This window comes from Papio anubis, chromosome 6 (assembly GCF_008728515.1).
Source record: "Papio anubis isolate 15944 chromosome 6, Panubis1.0, whole genome shotgun sequence".
Classification (NCBI taxonomy): domain Eukaryota; kingdom Metazoa; phylum Chordata; class Mammalia; order Primates; family Cercopithecidae; genus Papio; species Papio anubis.
In genome coordinates, this window is record NC_044981.1 from 107,539,064 (window position 1) to 107,557,350 (window position 18,287).

At 36.9% G+C, this 18,287-nt stretch overlaps 1 protein-coding gene across 9 annotated transcripts in view; it reads right to left on the reverse strand.

The window, feature by feature from the left end:
- The window catches only part of SCAF8 (SR-related CTD associated factor 8), a 249,609-nt gene that overhangs the window by 186,944 nt on the left and 44,378 nt on the right, over positions 1-18,287 (reverse strand). For all 9 annotated transcript variants that reach the window (XR_004184579.1, XR_004184577.1, XR_004184580.1 and 6 more), the window contains 3 exons: positions 10,398-10,559; positions 5,669-5,822; positions 3,688-3,818 (listed from right to left, as the gene is read on the reverse strand). Coding sequence is in view for 5 of the 9 variants with exons in the window: in XM_031667701.1 (XP_031523561.1) it covers positions 3,688-3,818; positions 5,669-5,822; positions 10,398-10,559 (447 nt within the window). In the remaining 4 variants the exon portion in view is untranslated. The remainder of the gene's footprint in view (positions 1-3,687; positions 3,819-5,668; positions 5,823-10,397; positions 10,560-18,287) is intronic.

Sequence of the window (18,287 nt, forward strand, 5' to 3'; positions counted from 1 at the left end):
TGGGGCTTTTACTCTGAGTGAGACAGGGAGCCACTGGAGGATTCTGAGCAGAGGAGTTGCATGAACTCTCAGGTATAAAAAGGGTCATGCTACCGGCAGTATTGAGAATAGACTGTTGTGGGGTAAGGGTGGAAGCCCCATTAAGAGGTTTCTGCAATGAACTAGGTAAGAAATGATGGTGGCTTGATTCTAGGAACTAGTGATAGAGGTGGTGAGTTAGTGATTCAGAATATATTCTGAAGGCAGAAGATTTCTTAACAGATTGGATCTGAAGAACAAAGGGAAGAAAGGAATCAAGGATGACTCTTAAGCTTTCAGGTACGAGCAAATGGAAAAATCGCATTTCCATTAACTGAGATGAAGATGTAGGTGGAGCAGGTTTTGTTTGAAAGACTGATAATTCATTGTTTACTCTCAATTGTCTCTGTTTATGTAGCTCATCCTCAGTATCCAGTTCTTACTCACCCTTTAAAAAACAAATTCAATTGTTATCTGTAAAACAGAACTTTCCTGAACCAATTGTTCAAGTCAAAGTATTATCTCTAGTTCTGAATTTCCAAAGCCCTTCTTTTCTAAACTTCTCCCACGATTCCTATTAATTTTAAATTTAATTACATTTATGTATTCCAATTAGCCTTGATTATTAAACTTTAGGCTTCCAGAGGCCAGAGAATGTTTCTTATCTTGTATACTCCGGAACAAGGTACAGTGCCTCAAACACTGCAGGTCACAGTGAATGTTTGCTGAAGGTTGAGGGAATGAAAAACAACCAATGAAGTGATACAGTATCACTGGACTTCAGAGACCAAACAAACTCTAAAAAATTGTAGTTTGATTTGAATAGTGAAGGAAGGATGAGACGTACGAAAATTGGAGAAGTAGATGATAAAGTAAAAGGGAGTGCAACACAAGCCAAGAGAATACTTGCATTAATTTAGAGAAATCTATGAAACTTTGTAATCTAAATAATGAAAAGTGTTAGAAAAAAATAACAGGTTACATTGAGAATAACTCTAAATACCACAAAGTTGGATTTTCTTCTATGTATGATAACGTAATTATTGCATGTTCCTGAGCATAAGTTTAAGACATACAAGATCACTGACAGGCTGGGCATGGTGACTCACGACTGTAATCCCAGCACTTTGGGAGGCAGAAGCAGGCAGATTACAAGGTCAGGAGACTGATACCATCCTGGCTAACACGGTGAAACCCCATCTCTACTAAAAATACAAAAATTAGCCGAGCGTGGTGGCGGGCACCTGTAGTCCCAGCTACTCGGGAGGCTGAGGCAGGAGAATCACTTGAACCTGGGAGGCAGAGGTTGCAGTGAGTCGAGATCGCGCCACTGTATTACAGTCTGGGCGACAGAGCGAGACTTTGTCTCAAAAGGAGAAAAACAAAAAACAAAAAAAAAACACAAAAACCATCATTGATAAAGATTAATCTTGCAAAGAATTAAAATGACGGATCAAAAACGGATCAAAAGCTATTTAGAAGAGTACATCAACAGTCCAAAAATGAAGAACCAGGGTAGTAACAGAAAAATAAAAAGTAAGCATAAACTTCAATAAACCTAAATCTAAAATGAGCAAAAATACAACACAAAGTCAGATGTGCATGCCAAAGTTAGTTTTTAAAAAAATTACGTACAACTACGAAAAACAAAATAGATGGTTTCTAATCGTAAATATTTATAATAACGTTTATTCAGGAAAGGTAGGGTAAGTGAATACAAATAACCAAAAAAGAACTGAAAAATGTTATCAAAAATTAATCTCCCAGAACACACCAAACCCTAGAGGGATTTGTGGGTTCGGTTTTGTCTTGTTGGAGATTTTTTTTTTTTTTTTTTTTTGAGTCTCACTCTGTCACCCAGGCTAGAGTACAGTGGCATGATCTTGGCTCTCTGCAACCTCCACTTCTCAGGTTCAAGTGATTCTCCTGCCTCAAGCCTCCTAAATAGCTGGGATTACAGGCATGTGCCAACATGCCCAGCTAATTTTTGTGTTTTTAGGAGACAGAGGTTTCACCATGTTGGCCCGGTTAGTCTTGAACTCCTGGCCTCAAGTGATCCACCCACATGGGCCTCCCAAAGCCAGGCCTAGCCCCTAGAGGCTTTTTGATTAAGTTCATCCAAACATTCCAGAGGCAGGAAGTACTCAGGTTGTACTGCACACAAGACAGAAAAAGGTAACCATTTCTAAATTGATCTCAGAAAGCAAGTAATAATCCTGATTTAAAAATAGAGTAAGGTGATAAAAACTAGGGACCCATCTCAGTAGAGTTGCAAAATTGTTGCAAATAGAAACTAGTTGTGAAATAGTTAACACTTCAAAGCAAAACAAAAATTACAGAATATCTAAATGTACTACCTCAAAGGATAGTGTGAATTTGAAAGTGAGAAAGAGAAAGAGAGAGAGAAAAAATGTGTCTGTGTGTGTGTATATGTGTGTGTGTGTGTGTGTACAGGACTGCAATGCTGAATCATTATAATAAAGTCTAGTAATCGAAAAACCATACTATTATATCCACTAATAAAATTTTAAATCAAAGTCCCATAAAACACTATCATGTAGAAAAAGCAGAATATGTCCCTCATAAAGAACACATATCTCGAAACAAAACCAACATCATAGTGGGACAAAAACGGGGTATTTCTATTTGAGTCTGAAAAAAGTAACAATGAGTATACTATCATTATTTCTATTATGATCTCTTCCAGAACTTAGTGCAATACATTAAGAAAACTATATATAAGTACTTGAACTGAGGACACAGAATTATCATTAGTTACAAATAATATAACTGGAAAATGAAAGAAAATCAGCTGAAAACTAAGAGAAACTGGTATTGACTATAAAAATCCAATCTATTCAACTATATTCATAGAAATAAACCTAAGAAATGTGAAGAATCTACATTAAAAGAGCTACAAAGCTTAAGATACATAAAAGATTTGAACAATAAAAGTATATGTATAGATACAATAGAAAAACTTGATTATTATAAAGACAGCAATCTTTCTCATTCCTCGAATCAATTCGTACACGTTGTGTGATTCCCCTCTATTCCAGAAGTTCTAGCCACAGAAGTCTTCTTCTATTCCTACAATACACCACATTGCTTCCCATCTGAGGACCTCTATACTTGCAATTCTATTTCCTATCCTCCTGTCCCGCCATGACTAGTCCATTTGAAGTCTTGATTCAAATGTCACTTCCTCAAATACACCTCCTGTTGGCTACCCTCTCTACTCCTGACCCCTTCCCCCAAATTGAGTCACTATAGATTTACCTTTTCTTAATGTCACTAATCACTACCTACGATAATTTTGTCATATTTTTTTTTTTTACCATCTGTCCCCCTTAAGATAGGAGGTCTTCTCTAAGATACAACTCCTGTCTTGTTACTGGAGTGTGATAGCATCTAATAATATTTGGCAAAACTATGTGCTAATTCCATATTTTGGTACAGAATAAATTTTTTATAAAGTAATTTTTAATGACATGAAAGCATTCATGATGCACTATTAAATGACTTAAGCAAGTAACAAAGTATACATAATGGTCCCATTTTTATAAAACTAAAAAAAACACATATTCTCTAGGTGGTATGTTACAAAGTAATACATCAGGAAAATACTAAATTCTAAATCATTCTTGACATAACAGAAAAACTGCTCACCTGCTGGCCTTGAGGACTTTGCAAGATCTGAGCCACAGCCGCGAGTGTATCTGTATTTGTTATCTGAGATACCCACGGATCAGGTAAGCCTTGGACCACATTGGCCGGAGTAACAGGTGTCACAGGAGTTCCTTTAAAAAAGAACATCATACTCCCCAAATAAATAAATAAGTAAAAAACTAAGACTTGAAAAAGCAGAATTTATTACTTTTATAAAATACATGCACATATATTAAGTTTTTATTTTATTGTGTCCACTTTGAAAAATCACTTAAAATCCTTTACAGAATTAGGTAGGTTAAACACACACACACATCCCGAAAGGATCTGTCCAAATTTGTCCTCCTCAATTAACTCAGTTACTACAGTGTCCCCACTTACGCTTGGGAGATAGTGTTCTAGGAACTCCAGTGGATCCCTGAAACCAGAGCTAGCACCAAACCCTATATATGCTATGTTTTTTTCTGTATGTTCACATATACCTATGATAAAGGTTAACTTATAAATTAGGTACAGTAAGCAACAATAATAGATTAGCAACAACAATAACTAATAAACTATACTGTGAAAAAACTTATGTGAATATGGTCTCTCCCTCTTTTTCTCTATCTGTCGAAGTATTTTATTGTATTATACTCACCTATTTTCAGACTGTGGTTGACTGCAAGTAATTGAAATCATGGAAAGCAAAACTGGATGTGAGGAGACTACTGTACTTTTAAAAAGCCTACAATACTTAACAGCCATTAAAAATCTTACTTTAGAGACAAAAATTCAGTAACATGAGGAAATACTCAAAATACAATCTTCAATAAAAAATTTTTATGATAAGTATACATAACATAAAACCATGTTTGGGCCAGGTACGGTGGTTCACGCCTGTAATCCCAATGCTTTCAGAGCCCAAGGCAAGAGGACTGCTTGAGCCCTGCAGCTCGAGACCAGCCTGGGCAACACACCAAAACTCCATCTCCAACAACAACAACAAAAAATTAGCCAGGCATGGTAGTGCATGCCTGTAGTCCTACCTACTTAGGAGGCTGAGATGGGAGGATCACTAGAGCCCAGGAGGTTGAAGCTGCAGTGAGCTATGATCACACTACTGCACACCAGCCTGGGTGACAGCACAAGGTCTCAATAAACAATACATCAATTTTTGTTCACACACACACACACACAAATATATACGAAATGCTAACCAATTTAATTCCTGGAACTATGATTTTAAAAAAAAATTTTTTTTTTTTTTTTTTGAGTCAGAGTTTCACTTTTGTTGCCCAGGCTGGAGTACAACGGCGCGATCTCGCCTCGCTGCAACCTCCACCTCCTGGGTTCAAGTGATTCTCCTGCCTCAGCCTCCCCAGTAATTTGGATTAGAGGCGCCTGCTACCACACCCAGCTAATTTTTTTTATTTTTAATATAGACAGAGTTTCACCATATTGGCCAGGCTAGTCAACTCCTGACCTGAGGCGATCTGCCTGCCTCGGCCTCCCAAAGTGCTAGGATTACAGGTGTTAGTCACTGCGCAGGGCTGGAACTATGATAAAAACTTTTATCATAGTCATTTAAATGCCTCAAGAGAACATGATTTTGAAATTTTGGTTTTGTTAAATAATTATTTCAGGGTTTCTTAAAAAATATTAAATCCCCCTAGTATCCTATAAATACCAAGTTGATACAAATCCAAGTATAAGAAGTTACAGACAACCTAAATCAGGAAAAACCTAACTGACACACCAAATTTCTAAGGTTCATTGTATTTATGTTTCTGTGAATTAAAAGAAAATTAGTTTTCTACATTTTAGAAATAATTACATACAAATATAATATCTAATTTTATTTTTCTCTACAAATATTTTCTTTCAATTATCTAATGCTGGACAAATTTTCCTGCACTGTCGAATTATTTTTTATATGAACAGTCATCCAAAAAGTATGAGTAGAATATTTAGACAACAAATCTATAATAAAGCAACATACCTGGAGTATTACTCATAGCAGTGGTAGTGCTGGCCAAAACAGGTGTGACAACAGGAGGCGGAATCCCAGCTGCCATATCCAAAAGAGGCTGAATAATCTCACTTTTAAATACATTATTCTTCTGCCATAAGTTTAGTACTCTCACTATTTTACTCTAGAGAAAAAAAAGAAACATGACATTTTGTTTTTTGCTCTCAAAACCTTAGTACAGTCATTTCATAGAGGCTATCTGGGCCCTGGATGGAAAGGAGAAATTAACAATACCTCAATGGTACTTTCTAGCCCTAAAATTCCATGTTTCTATCATTTTGCATTTGCTACCTTAAGGTGCTTAAAAACATGTTAATGCTGATAGACATGCAAATTAAATGAAAGTTCCATTTAGTTGAAGGCAGAGATGACATCTAGGCTTCCTCTCTTATGTCACTTCTAATGATATGGATGGTAACACTGGCTGGAGACCTGTCTTAAGTATTCTGAGGGTGAGCCAGGATTCATCTCAGTACTAACGTTATATTTATACTTGATTTTAACTTTGTCTTACACAATGTCTATCTTTTGAACAAACAGGTAACTTGTAGTACAAACTCCTTATCTAATGTGACTTTCAAAAAGTTTCATTTTACAAACTACTTGAGGAGAGGGCATTTCCTCATGGAAGAATTTAATCAAATTACTTCCTTTTTTGAGCATCCTGCCATGAATGCTAATTCCCTACTGACACTTTGAACCAGAGATGGACAAACTTCTGTACAGACAGAATATGAAGCTTAACCATTTCTTCTCTCTTCATTCCCTCTTTTCTTTATTCTTTCCTGTTCCCTTTCCCCTTGTAGAATGTCAGTGTCATACTGGCATTACTTAATCTGGCCCTCAGAATGATGAATCATGCTCCGTATGAATAATGTTCTACATTATTTCATTTCCTAAAATTTGAGTCCTTTACCATTTTGTAAATTAAAAAAAAAAAAATAAACATAAAAAACGTGCTTGCTACTGGCAAGCAGACTTTGACATCTTGAACCATCTCATTTTCTCTTCTTGATATGCCCCTGAACCACAGCACTGCATCCTATTTTATATTCCTCATAAAGAGTCTCAACAATGCCCATCCCAACCCACACTCTAATCACTTTACCACCAAATAAATCACATTTTTGTTTTAGTGTCAACCTCTTTCTGGATTACTCAAATAGTCAGAGTTCTTCGTATTTTTTGTAAGGTTCCAGTCAGTCATATAATATTTATGCAGCTGCTATAAAATTCATGAAATATTTACGATCTATATAACGTTGCTGCTGATCTTGGTCTCAACCAACATTAAAAAAAAAACAAAAAAAAAAAACCTTAGTATCCTCATTTATAAAATAAGACAGTATACCAGAAGGATTCTCAGGTCCCTTTTCTCAATCTCCAAACTGTATTAGACTGTTTAAGCTGGCTAGTATTTTAAATGTCTAGCCACTCTCAAATTTTGAGCATCTTGGGAGGGAGATACACGCTTTGTTAGTTACAGCTCTTCTTATAGCAATACTATAACGTACTTCTATTTAATTACTTATACCCTAATCTCAGTCATTTCATATGAAAATCTATTTCGTTGGGAAATTCTATTTACCTACTGCCTGTCTCTTGTTGTACTCTGCGTATCATAAACTTGAAAAGACTAGTTATTAGTGACTTCTATTTCTTGGGTAATTCTGAAATCTAGTAACATAATTAGCAGTATTTAGAGAAAACTTGGTAACTAGAAAAATTCCTACTTATATGTCTCCCTTGGTTGTATTAAAGTTTTACATATCCTGAAAGTTTCAAATTTACAGGCAGAAAAATATGCCCAGTGAAAAATAATGTCTCAAGATGTTCTACAGTATTTTATAAGGAGGATCAGCAGTTCCATCTATTATACCTTGCTTCTGAAAATAAACATTTCACTCAGAGCACACACGTCAAGAGTAACAATATCCTGAATTCATATTATCACTAATAAAAGCATAACAGTTATTATGTAATAACTATTTTCTTGATACTATCACCAAACAATCTGATTCACAACTATATACTATTATGTAATAACTATTTTATTGATACTATCACCAATCACCAAACACTCTGATTCACAACTGTTTAGCACATAACTATTCTGCAAACAAGTACTAAGACCTAGTTACTACTATTGTGATGCCACTTATTCCATTAGGAAAAAAAAAAAATGACAGAGGCTAAAATCAAGTACAAAAAAAGAACATTCTGTTAAATGTATATGTTTTACAAAGTAAAATAGCAATTTTCAGAATAAAGATCTCGTTCATCTTTAAATCCCTCATAATACTACAGTGACATATTTTAAAACCATGTCCAAACTATATTAATGTGCAAATGTGTGTATTTCAAATGAGGCATAAGAAAATTACAGAGACTGCTTCACACTTTCTGATTTCACTATTTCTCCACTCTAAAACATGAGCACTTGGAAAATGCCTTATATTCTTCTGCTTTATATAAAAATCTTTCAGTTTCCAAGCCACCTATCATATACTTTAAAATTGGCCAGCACCTAACCACTATCATTCTATATATCTACATACAATGTCCCTCATTTATGATTGAGATTGCAATGTTAATCTATACTCTCCCCCTATGGTTAAAAGAAAGCCCTGTTCCATAAGCCCTAGTATGAGATACTATATTATGAAATCTACACATTCAAGAAAGATTTAATCATCAGAGCTGACTGAAATCCAAGTCCAAACTAGTGAAATTTCTAAATCAAAGTAAAGTGACTTCTAAAAAACTATATATATAAAATATCAGATTAGTGCATTACTTCAAGTGGGAGTCTAAGGTACCTATTTTAAAAATCAATTATGACAGGTCACTTAAAATTGGAAGCATTCTAGGTCGGGCGCAGTGGCTCACGCCTATAATCCCAGCACTTTCAGAGGCCAAGGTGGATGGATCACGAGGTCAGGAGATCGAGACCATCCTGGCTAACAAGGTGAAACCCCGTCTCCACTAAAAATACAAAAAATTAGCTGGGCGTGGTGGCGGACGCTTATAGTCCCAGCTACTCGGGAGGCTGAGGCAGGAGAACGGCGTGAACCCGGGAGATGGAGCTTGCAGTGAGCCGAGATCACGCAACTGCACTCCAGCCTGGGTGACAGAGTGAGACTCCGTCTCAAAACAAATAAAATTTTAAAAAGTAGAAGCATTCTTTTGTCTGCACAAAATTATTAAAGTACTAAGGTAATTAAAAAGAAAAATCGAAAACTTTCTGTCTCGAGGAGTATATCCAAGAAGAGTTCACAAAGAATATAGCATAATAAATTTATCTCCAGCCAGGCGCGGTGGCTCACACCTGTAATACCAACGTTTTGGGAGGTCATGGTGGGCGGATCACAAGGTCAGGAGTTTGACACCAGCCTGGCCAACATGGCAAAACCCCATCTCTACTAAAAATACAAAAAACAACTAGCAGGGTGTGGTGGCAGGCGCCTGTAATTCCAGTTACTCAGGAGGCTGAGGCAGGAGAATCACTTGAACCCAGCAGGCAGAGGTTGCAGTGAGCCAAGATCGTGCCATTGCACTCCAGCCTGGGTGATAAGAGCAAGACTCCATCTCAAAAAAATAAATAAATTTATCTCCATAGCTATCCATTATAACAAGATTTTTTTCTGATTCAAGACTATATAATAGTTATGAAAAATAACTACTTAATCTTGTTATACTCAATATAAAGGTGAACCATTTGTGGTGAGCTTTGAAGTTCTGTGGTTCTTCCATAAAACAAACATCAATCTTCATCTATTCTCATCTTTCCATACTTAATCAACAATGCAATCAACCCTGTCAGAAAAAGCACACCTCAATTTCCAAATCAACATCCAAAATAAATAAGCTAACCTCTCAGAGCAAGTAAAAGGATAAGCAACTCCTTTTCATGCCTGCTCATGATCCAAAGCTTTCTTTTTACTTGCTATTTATAGAATATTTACACATTTAGATCTTACACATACCAGACTTAGTAGTGTGATTAATAAAATTCTACCATAATAGAAGAATTTTAATATGCAGTTAAGTATCAACTCATGTCAAATAATTCCGAATTGACTGTGTGTGAATAAGTTTCATGTAATTGCAAAAGCTTATTTTAGCCATTTTATTTAACATCAATTGCTTCAATAAATTAAAAAGTAGCAAATCTGCTACATCTTTCTGTACTCTCTAAGAAATTCAAAGAACAAAATGGAACATGGACACCATAATAATTAAATATTCACATCTGAAATAACTAAGAGCAAATGAGAACATAAAGATATATACAGTCCTGTGCCACTTAATGACAAGGATATGTTCTGAGAAATGGTATCATTAGCAGATTTCATCATTGTGTGATGTGTACTTACACAAACCTAGACGGTACAGCCTACTACACACCTAGACTATACGTCACATTCTATTGCTCCTAGACTACAAACATGTACAGCATGTCACTGTACTGCATACTGCAGGCATTTTTAACACAATGGTATTTGTGTACATAAATGAGAAATGGTAAAATAAAAATACAGTATTATCATCTTAGGAGACCACCACTGTATATGCGGTCTGTCACTGAAACATCATTATGTGGCACATGACTGTACTAAGATAATATGAAGACTAATTAAGACCAAGAGGGTACTGTTATCTACTTTAAAACAAACAAACAAAAAAATCAGCAGCATACCTTGTCATCCCCAGGGCAACGATATAAATTCTGGAAAGTGCTAATGATGTTATTACTAAATCTGGGTGCAAACACATCCTTTTCTTGACCAAACTGATGTCTGGATTGTCGCACAATGGAGTCAATAACATAAAGTCCAGGTACTTTGTATTCTGGTTTACACTGATGAAAAAAGAACAATGAAAAGGGAAGAAAACGAAAAGGTAAAATTCTTGATAGACAAAAATCATCATAAATCCTGTGTAAATACAAAGACACTGCCTGTGCTGAGGTAATGAATATTCACACATTGACTACTCCAGTATCGTCAGTTTCTGGAATGGCATTTTAAAGAATCTACTCTGACTACTCTACACATTCAGAAGTTCTAAAATAGTACTACATGGATTCAATGACACAAAATGATAAATAAGGTACCATTATAATTTTTAAAATTTGTTTAATCATTGTGAAAAGCTACATGGAAGAAAGAAGCAAATTCAGGAAAGAAGGGCTCTAGCAAACACACTGCCAACATGCCTCAGACTTCATCTGGAACACACAACAAAAGGGTTCCTATACAAATGAAAAGAACAATGCCAAATGGCAAATTATAAAATTGTAAATACAGAGGCCAAAGTTTCCATTTATTTCCCAAACATAACATCTATAATTCTGGGGATCTATCATGTGTCATCCAGCCTGGAATGCAGTGGTGCCATCATGGCTCACTGCAACACCGACTTCCCAGGCTCAAATGAACTTCCATCTCTGCCTTCCAAATAGCTGGGACAACAGGTGCACAGCGCTAATTCCTGTATGTTTTTTTGGAAGAGACTTGGTTTCACCATGTTGTCCAGGCTAGTCTCAAACTCCTGGGCTCAAGCAATCCTCCTGACTAGATCTCCCAAAGTGCTAGGAATACAGGCACGAGCCACTGTGCCCTGCCTCCCCTACTTTCTGAACATAAGCTTTTTTAGCCTATGTAGTTAGGCAAGCACAATGAAGAATCCTTTTACTTGCAAGCTTTCTGCGCAGTATCTTTAGATACACAGACGTTAACATTTTGTGGGACAGAATTTCCTTCATTGGTAGATTAGGCATTTTTGCTACATAAAATGGCAAAAAAACTATTTAGTATGATTTAATATTTTAATTTTAATACTTGGAAAACCTGGCTAAGTCATCAATTAGAAACCTGAGAGAAGAATCAAGACAAAGAAATCTGCAATATTTTAAAATTTTCCTCTTTAAATACCATTAGACTCAAAACAAGAATTCCTAAGACTCTCTAATTGAAACCGCCTTTGCAAAAATTTTAACTGAGGAAGTTACGACAGTGAAAGCGAGCAGACCTAACCAACTCCATCTTGCTTCTAACTTTTAAGCTGTCCTTGTCATTCCTGGGCCTGGGCCGAAATAACATTGGGAGGGGATTTAGTTTATGGTTTGATTCAGAAACAAAATTAATATTTAATAATAGTCTTTTCCCAAAAAGACCCTCTTCTTGCCTGGGTACCAGTCTGCCTTTGTAAGACTAACAAATTAGCTACAAGATTAGAAATTACAGTTTAGGGTCACGCAGCGTCTGAACCTCCCCAAATTGCTCCTGAGTATAACATCACTATCATAAAACCTAAGATCAGTGCTTGAGACATTTTGCAGACCTTTCACTGGATGGATCAGCTGACATTACCCAGACTGGTAATCTGGCTCAACCAGTCCTGCGATCCCACCCAGGAAGAGAAGACAGTAAGAAAACCTCACTTCGACCTCCCTATGATTCCATCCGCAACCTGACCAACAGACCTCCCCACTTCCTGAGCCCCTACCCACCAAATTATCTTTAAAAACTCCAATCCCCCATCCCCGAATGCTCTTGGAGACTGATTTGAATAACAATAAAACTCCAGTCTCCTGCACAGCCGGCTTTGGGTGAATTGCTCTTTCTCCACTGCAATTCTCCTGTCTTGATAAATTGGCTCTGTCTAGGCAGCAGGTAAGGTGAACCCACTGGGCAGTTACACAATGGCATAAGGTATTTTTACTGTAAATAACTTTCTAAAGCATATCATATTAAGTTTTTATAGATACACTACTTTTCAACTATATTCTAGTAATTTCCAATTTCTTATTTTATAGAGAAATAGGCTTTTTAGGGGGAGAAAGATAAGAACGAATAGGGAGAATGCACCCTTAAGTATATTTCCATGATTTTTCATTTTGTCATCCAAGTTATCTTCTGCAAGTTAACATCTGTTATGGTTATTTGTCAAAGAACCTTCTAAGTAAGTTGGACCATACACTTTGCAGTATACAAATACACCTTAAATAATTATCCTATTTTTAGAATTTGTGCTCCCGCCTGCAGGTACTAAAAGGTGATATTAATTTAAAGACAGCAAAGCTAGAGTGGTAGAAACAGAAGCATGTGGCTATACCTGCAAAGCACTGAATAATACTAATGGTGTGGCATGTAAGAAAGATGGCTCGATAGATTAGAAAAATTTAAATCTAACAATACCAAGTGCTGACAAAAATGGGAAGCAACACAAACCCATGCATCGTAAGGAGGAATGTAAATCAGCACAATCATAGTAAAACTAATTTAGTATTATCTAGCCACGGTGAAGAAATGCATACCCTGTAACCAGCAATTCCACTCCTACAGAAATGCAAACTGTATCAGGATACTTATAATCCTACATATGTAAATATTACACTGTTCACAGCAATACTGTACAGAATTGCAAAAACTAGAAAACACACACAGTGTCAACAGGAGACGTGGGCAAGCTGCTGTCTATTCACATAATGGAAAATATACAGCAACAGATAGTAATAAATACTGCTACACACAAGGATGAATCCTAGACACATGATGTTGACTAGGAGAACTGTATAAAAAGAATACATACCATAGGATTACATTTAAGAATTTAAAATACATTAAACCACTTTAAGAATTCATTTTATACAAAGTAAAACTATAATGTCAAGCAAGGATGTGACACAAAAGTCAAACTGTGGTTACCTGGGTAGGGGGTGTGCAAGACATGATTAGGAAGACGTACTTGGGGCTTGTGGGCTACAAAGTTCTACTTCTTGAAATGAGTGAGAGTTACATAGGTCTTCTCTTTATAAAAATTTGGCTGTATATATTGTTTTCTGTACTTTTCTACAAATGTACATAGAAATTTCACAATAAAAAGAAATGCAGTTGTCCCTCAGTAGCCTTGGGGGACTGGTTCCAAGACCCCTGCAGATATCAAAATCCAAGTATGCTCAAGTCCCTTATATAAAATGGGCAGTATTTGCATATAACCTACGGACATCATCCCATATACTTTAAATCAACTCTAGATTACTTTGAATACCTAATACAACGCCTACACATCGCTTCATTCACATTGTACTCAGCGTACAGGAAATTCAAGTTTTGCTTTCTAGAATTTCGTGGACTATTTTTCCCCCAAATTTTGATCCCAATAGGCTGAGCCCATGGGTTGGAACCCACAGATACGGACGAGTGATTGTGATTATATAAACATCCCTGGTTTCTTAAATAAAGCAAGAAGCAAAAGTTTCTCTAATCATAATGATTAAGAATGATAAGCTTAAGATATATTTGAAACGTAAATTTAAGAAGTGTGGAACTTACGTTGATCTAAAATATCCTAGGGAAAAGGAGCTTTAATAAAAGTACATATGAAAAAGTGAGAATCTGGAAATATACTCCTTTCAAACTGTTTGTGCCCATGTACAAAAATCTTTTTGTATCCTACCTCCAAGGGTAAAGGTACACTTACGATAAAAGTCCAGTTACAGAATACTGCACCCTACATGAAAAAATATATATATCTCTCTCAAAACACCAGAGGTAAGTATATATAACAGCCATCTTTCTTTTTCTTTTATTTTTTTGAGACGGCGTCTCACTCTGTCACCCAGGCTGGAGTGCAGTGGCACGATCTCAGCTCACTGCAACCTCTGCTTCGTGGGTTCAAGCAATTCTCCTGCCTCAGCCTCCTGAGAAGATAGGATTACAGGCGTGTACTACCATGCCTGCCAACTTTTTGTATTAGTAGAGACGGGATTTCACCATTTTGGCCAGGTTGGTCTCAAACTCCTGGCCTCTCAGGTGATCTGCCCACCTTGACCTCCCAAAGTGCTGGGATTATAGGCGTGAGCCACCACGCCTAGCTCAGCCATCTTTCAATGTGGACTCAATCCTTCCTCTGGAAAAATATCAAAGAGCAGAAGCATAAATGTTTGGCTTCACTGAAAAATACATATCCACTGCAAAATATCAACAACCATAACAACCATGTACATAAAGTTACCAGATCAAGTTTCTAGAAAACAAAAAACTTTCATGATGATAATCTTTAGACAGTTTAGCACCATCTTTTCATTTATTATTTACAAAGTAAATGTAACCTGAAAATCACCACAAATAAGCCACATTTCTTGCTCTTACTAAGTATGCAGCACAGGAAATTTGAAGAAGGTAATGATAGCCAAAAACTTACAGATTAAGGCAACAGTAACTCATCTACAGACCATTTTCAGAGCCAGAAAGATGAAATTTATTTTCGACTTCACCGTATCTAAGAGTAGCCACAGTACCATAGAATGTATTTCACTATAACAAAGCATCTAGATTTTTTCAGAATAAATAGTTCTGAATGATAATATTCAATCTTATTCTGAATCTAGTGGACAGATTTGTTTGTCGTATTCACGCAAAAAAGGCAGGGGATTTCATACAGACAAAAAGAGTTGGGTAAACTCTACATATTTTTGGAACAGAGCTGAGGATTTCATTTTCACATTTCAAACTAGCAAATGAGAACAGAATGGTTAGCTATGGATGGTAGAAAAGTCACCAAATCATGAGGTCTCTGGCTCAAAAAAAAATTTATTGCCTTTAGGATTCAGGACAACTAAGGTAAGTTAGTTATTTATAATGCAAATATGGGGATCTATGATGGTTAACACTGAGTGTCAACTTGACTGGACTGAAGGATACAAAGTATTGATCCTGGGTGTGTCCGTGAGGGTGCTGCCAAAGGAGAATAACATTTGAGTTAAATGTTCCCAGTGAGCTGGGGAAGGCAAACCCACCTTTAATCTGGATGGGCACCATCTAATCAGCTGCCATCAAGTATAGAGCAGGCAGAAAAATATGAAAAGGAGAGAATGGCCTAGCCTCCGAGCCTACATCTTTCTCTCATGCTGGACGCTTCCTGCCCTCGAACACTGGACTCCAAGTTCTTCAGTTTTGAGATTCAGACTGTCCTTGCTCCTCAAGCTTACAGACAGCCTGCTGTGGGACCTTGTGATCGTGTAAGTTAATACTTAATACTTAAACTTCCCTGTGTGTATATGCATATATACATACACGCACACATATATCCTATTAGTTATATCTATACGTACCCTGTATACATGTGTATATATACACATATCCTATTAGTTCTGTCCCTCTAGAGAACACAGCATCAAAACAGAAGTTCTAAAACGTGTCTTCTAAAGTTTCCTTATCTGTTTGTAACTCCAGCCTTTGCTGCTGCTGTCGTCCCCATTTTGTTTTTTTTGTTTCTTGTTTTTTTTTTTTTGAGACAAGCTTTTGCTTTGTTGCCCAGGCTAGAGTACAGTGGCACAATGATGGTTCACTACAGACTCAACCTCCTCCTGAACTCAAGCCTCAAGCAATCCTTCCACCCCACCTACATAAGCAGCTAGGAACACGGGCACTTGCCACTTTGCCCAATTACTTTTTGTAGTTTTTAGGCTGGGACAGGGTTTTGCCATGTTTGCCCAGGCTGGTCTCAAACGCCTGAGCTCAAGCAATCCACCAGCCTTGGCCTCTCCCAAACTGCTAGATTGCAGGCATGAGCCAGAGTGCCCAGGTGTTTCTGTCTTATAAAGCTAAGACACAATCAGCATATGAACTGATTTTTGGCAAAATCAATTAGGACAAGGCCAGAGGCCAGAGTATTCTTTAGAGTAGTTTTCTTGGCCTAAAGGAAATCATATTTACTGTTAATTTTTCATTTACCGTCATCTATTACTGCATAAATCTTTCATGACTAAAACATGGGTTCATGGATAATATATGACCAAACTGCAGCCACACTTCTCCTTTATACAATTTATGCTATATGAAGAGAATATAAAATGGTACGGCCATCTTGGAAAACAGTTTGTTAGTTTCTTATAAAATGGAGACATGTACTTACTATCCCAAAGAAATGAAACTTACACTCACACACAAAAAAACTCTGGGTATACAAGTGTTCCTAGCAGCTTTATTCATAATAACCAAAAACTAGAAACAACCCAGATGAACCCCAATAAGTGAATGATTAAACTGTGGTAAATTCATACCCTGAAATCCTACTCAGAAATAAAAAGGAAGGAACTATATGTCTCTTCTGGTTACTGTAGCCTTGTAGTATAGTTTGAACTCAGGTAGCATGATGCCTCCAGCTTTGTTCTTTTTGCTTAGGATTGTCTTGACTATATGGGCCCTTTTCCTATTCCATAAAGTAGTTTTTTCTAATTCTGTGAAAAATGTCAATGGTAGTTTGTGGGAATAGCATTTAATCTATAAAATACTTTGGGCAGTACGGTCATGTTCACGGTATTGACTCTTCCCATTCATGAGGATAGAATGTTTTTCCATTTGTGTCCTCTCTGATTTCCTTGGGCAGTGGTTTGTAGATCTCCTTGAAGAGGTCCTTCACACTCCTTGTTAGCTATATTCCTAGGTATTTTATTCTCTTTGTAGCAACTGTGAATGGGAGTTCATTCATAATTTGACTCTCTGCTTGGTGTATATTGTTGATGTATAGGAATACTTGTGATTTTTGCATCCTGAGACTCTGCTGAGGTTGCTTATCAGTTTAAGGAGTTTCGGGGGCAAAACCACAATGAGATATAGTCTCATGCCAGTCAGAATGGTGATTACTTAAAAGTCAAGAAACAACCAATGCTGGCGAGGCTGTGGAGAAACAGAACACTTCTATACTCTTGGTGGGAATGCAAATTAGTTCAACCATTGTGGAAGACAGTGTGGCAATTCCTCAAGAATCTAGAACCAGAAATACCATTTGACCCAGCAATCCCATTACTTGGTATATACCCAAAGGAATAGAAATTATTCTACCATGAAGACGCATGCACACGTATGTTTACCACAGCACTATCCACAGTAGCAAAGACATGGAATCAACCCAAATGCCCATCAATGATAGACTGGATAAAGAAAATGTGGTACATATACACCATGGAATACTATGCAGACATAAAAAGGAATGAGACCATGTACTTCACAGGGACATGGATGAAGCTGGAAGCCATCATCCTCAGCAAACTAACACAGAACAGAAAACCAAAGATCCCATGTTCTCACTCGTAAGTGGGAGTTGAACCATGAGAACGTGTGGACACAGGGAGGGGAACAAAGCACACCAGGGCCACCTGGGGGTGGGGGGCGAGGGAGAGGACAGCATTAGGACAAACAGCTAATGTACGTGGGGATTAAAACCTAGATGCTGAGTTAATAAGTACAGCAAACCACCATGGCACAGGCATACCTATGTAACAAACCTACATGTTTTGCACTTGTATACCAGAACTTAAAGTAAAATTTTTAAATAAAAAAGGAAGGAACTATTTGATACATGCAACAATAGATTTCAAAAGAATTACGTGGGCAAAACCAGGCAATCTCAAAAAGTTACATTTTGTATGATTCCATTTATATAACATTTTGAAATGCAAAATAGAGAAAGAGAACAGGTTAATGACTGCCAGGCCTTAGGGATTAGGGATGGGGGGGAGGAGGAGGTGAGTCGAGTGTGACTATAGAGTATATAAAAGCGAAACACAAGGCATCCTAGT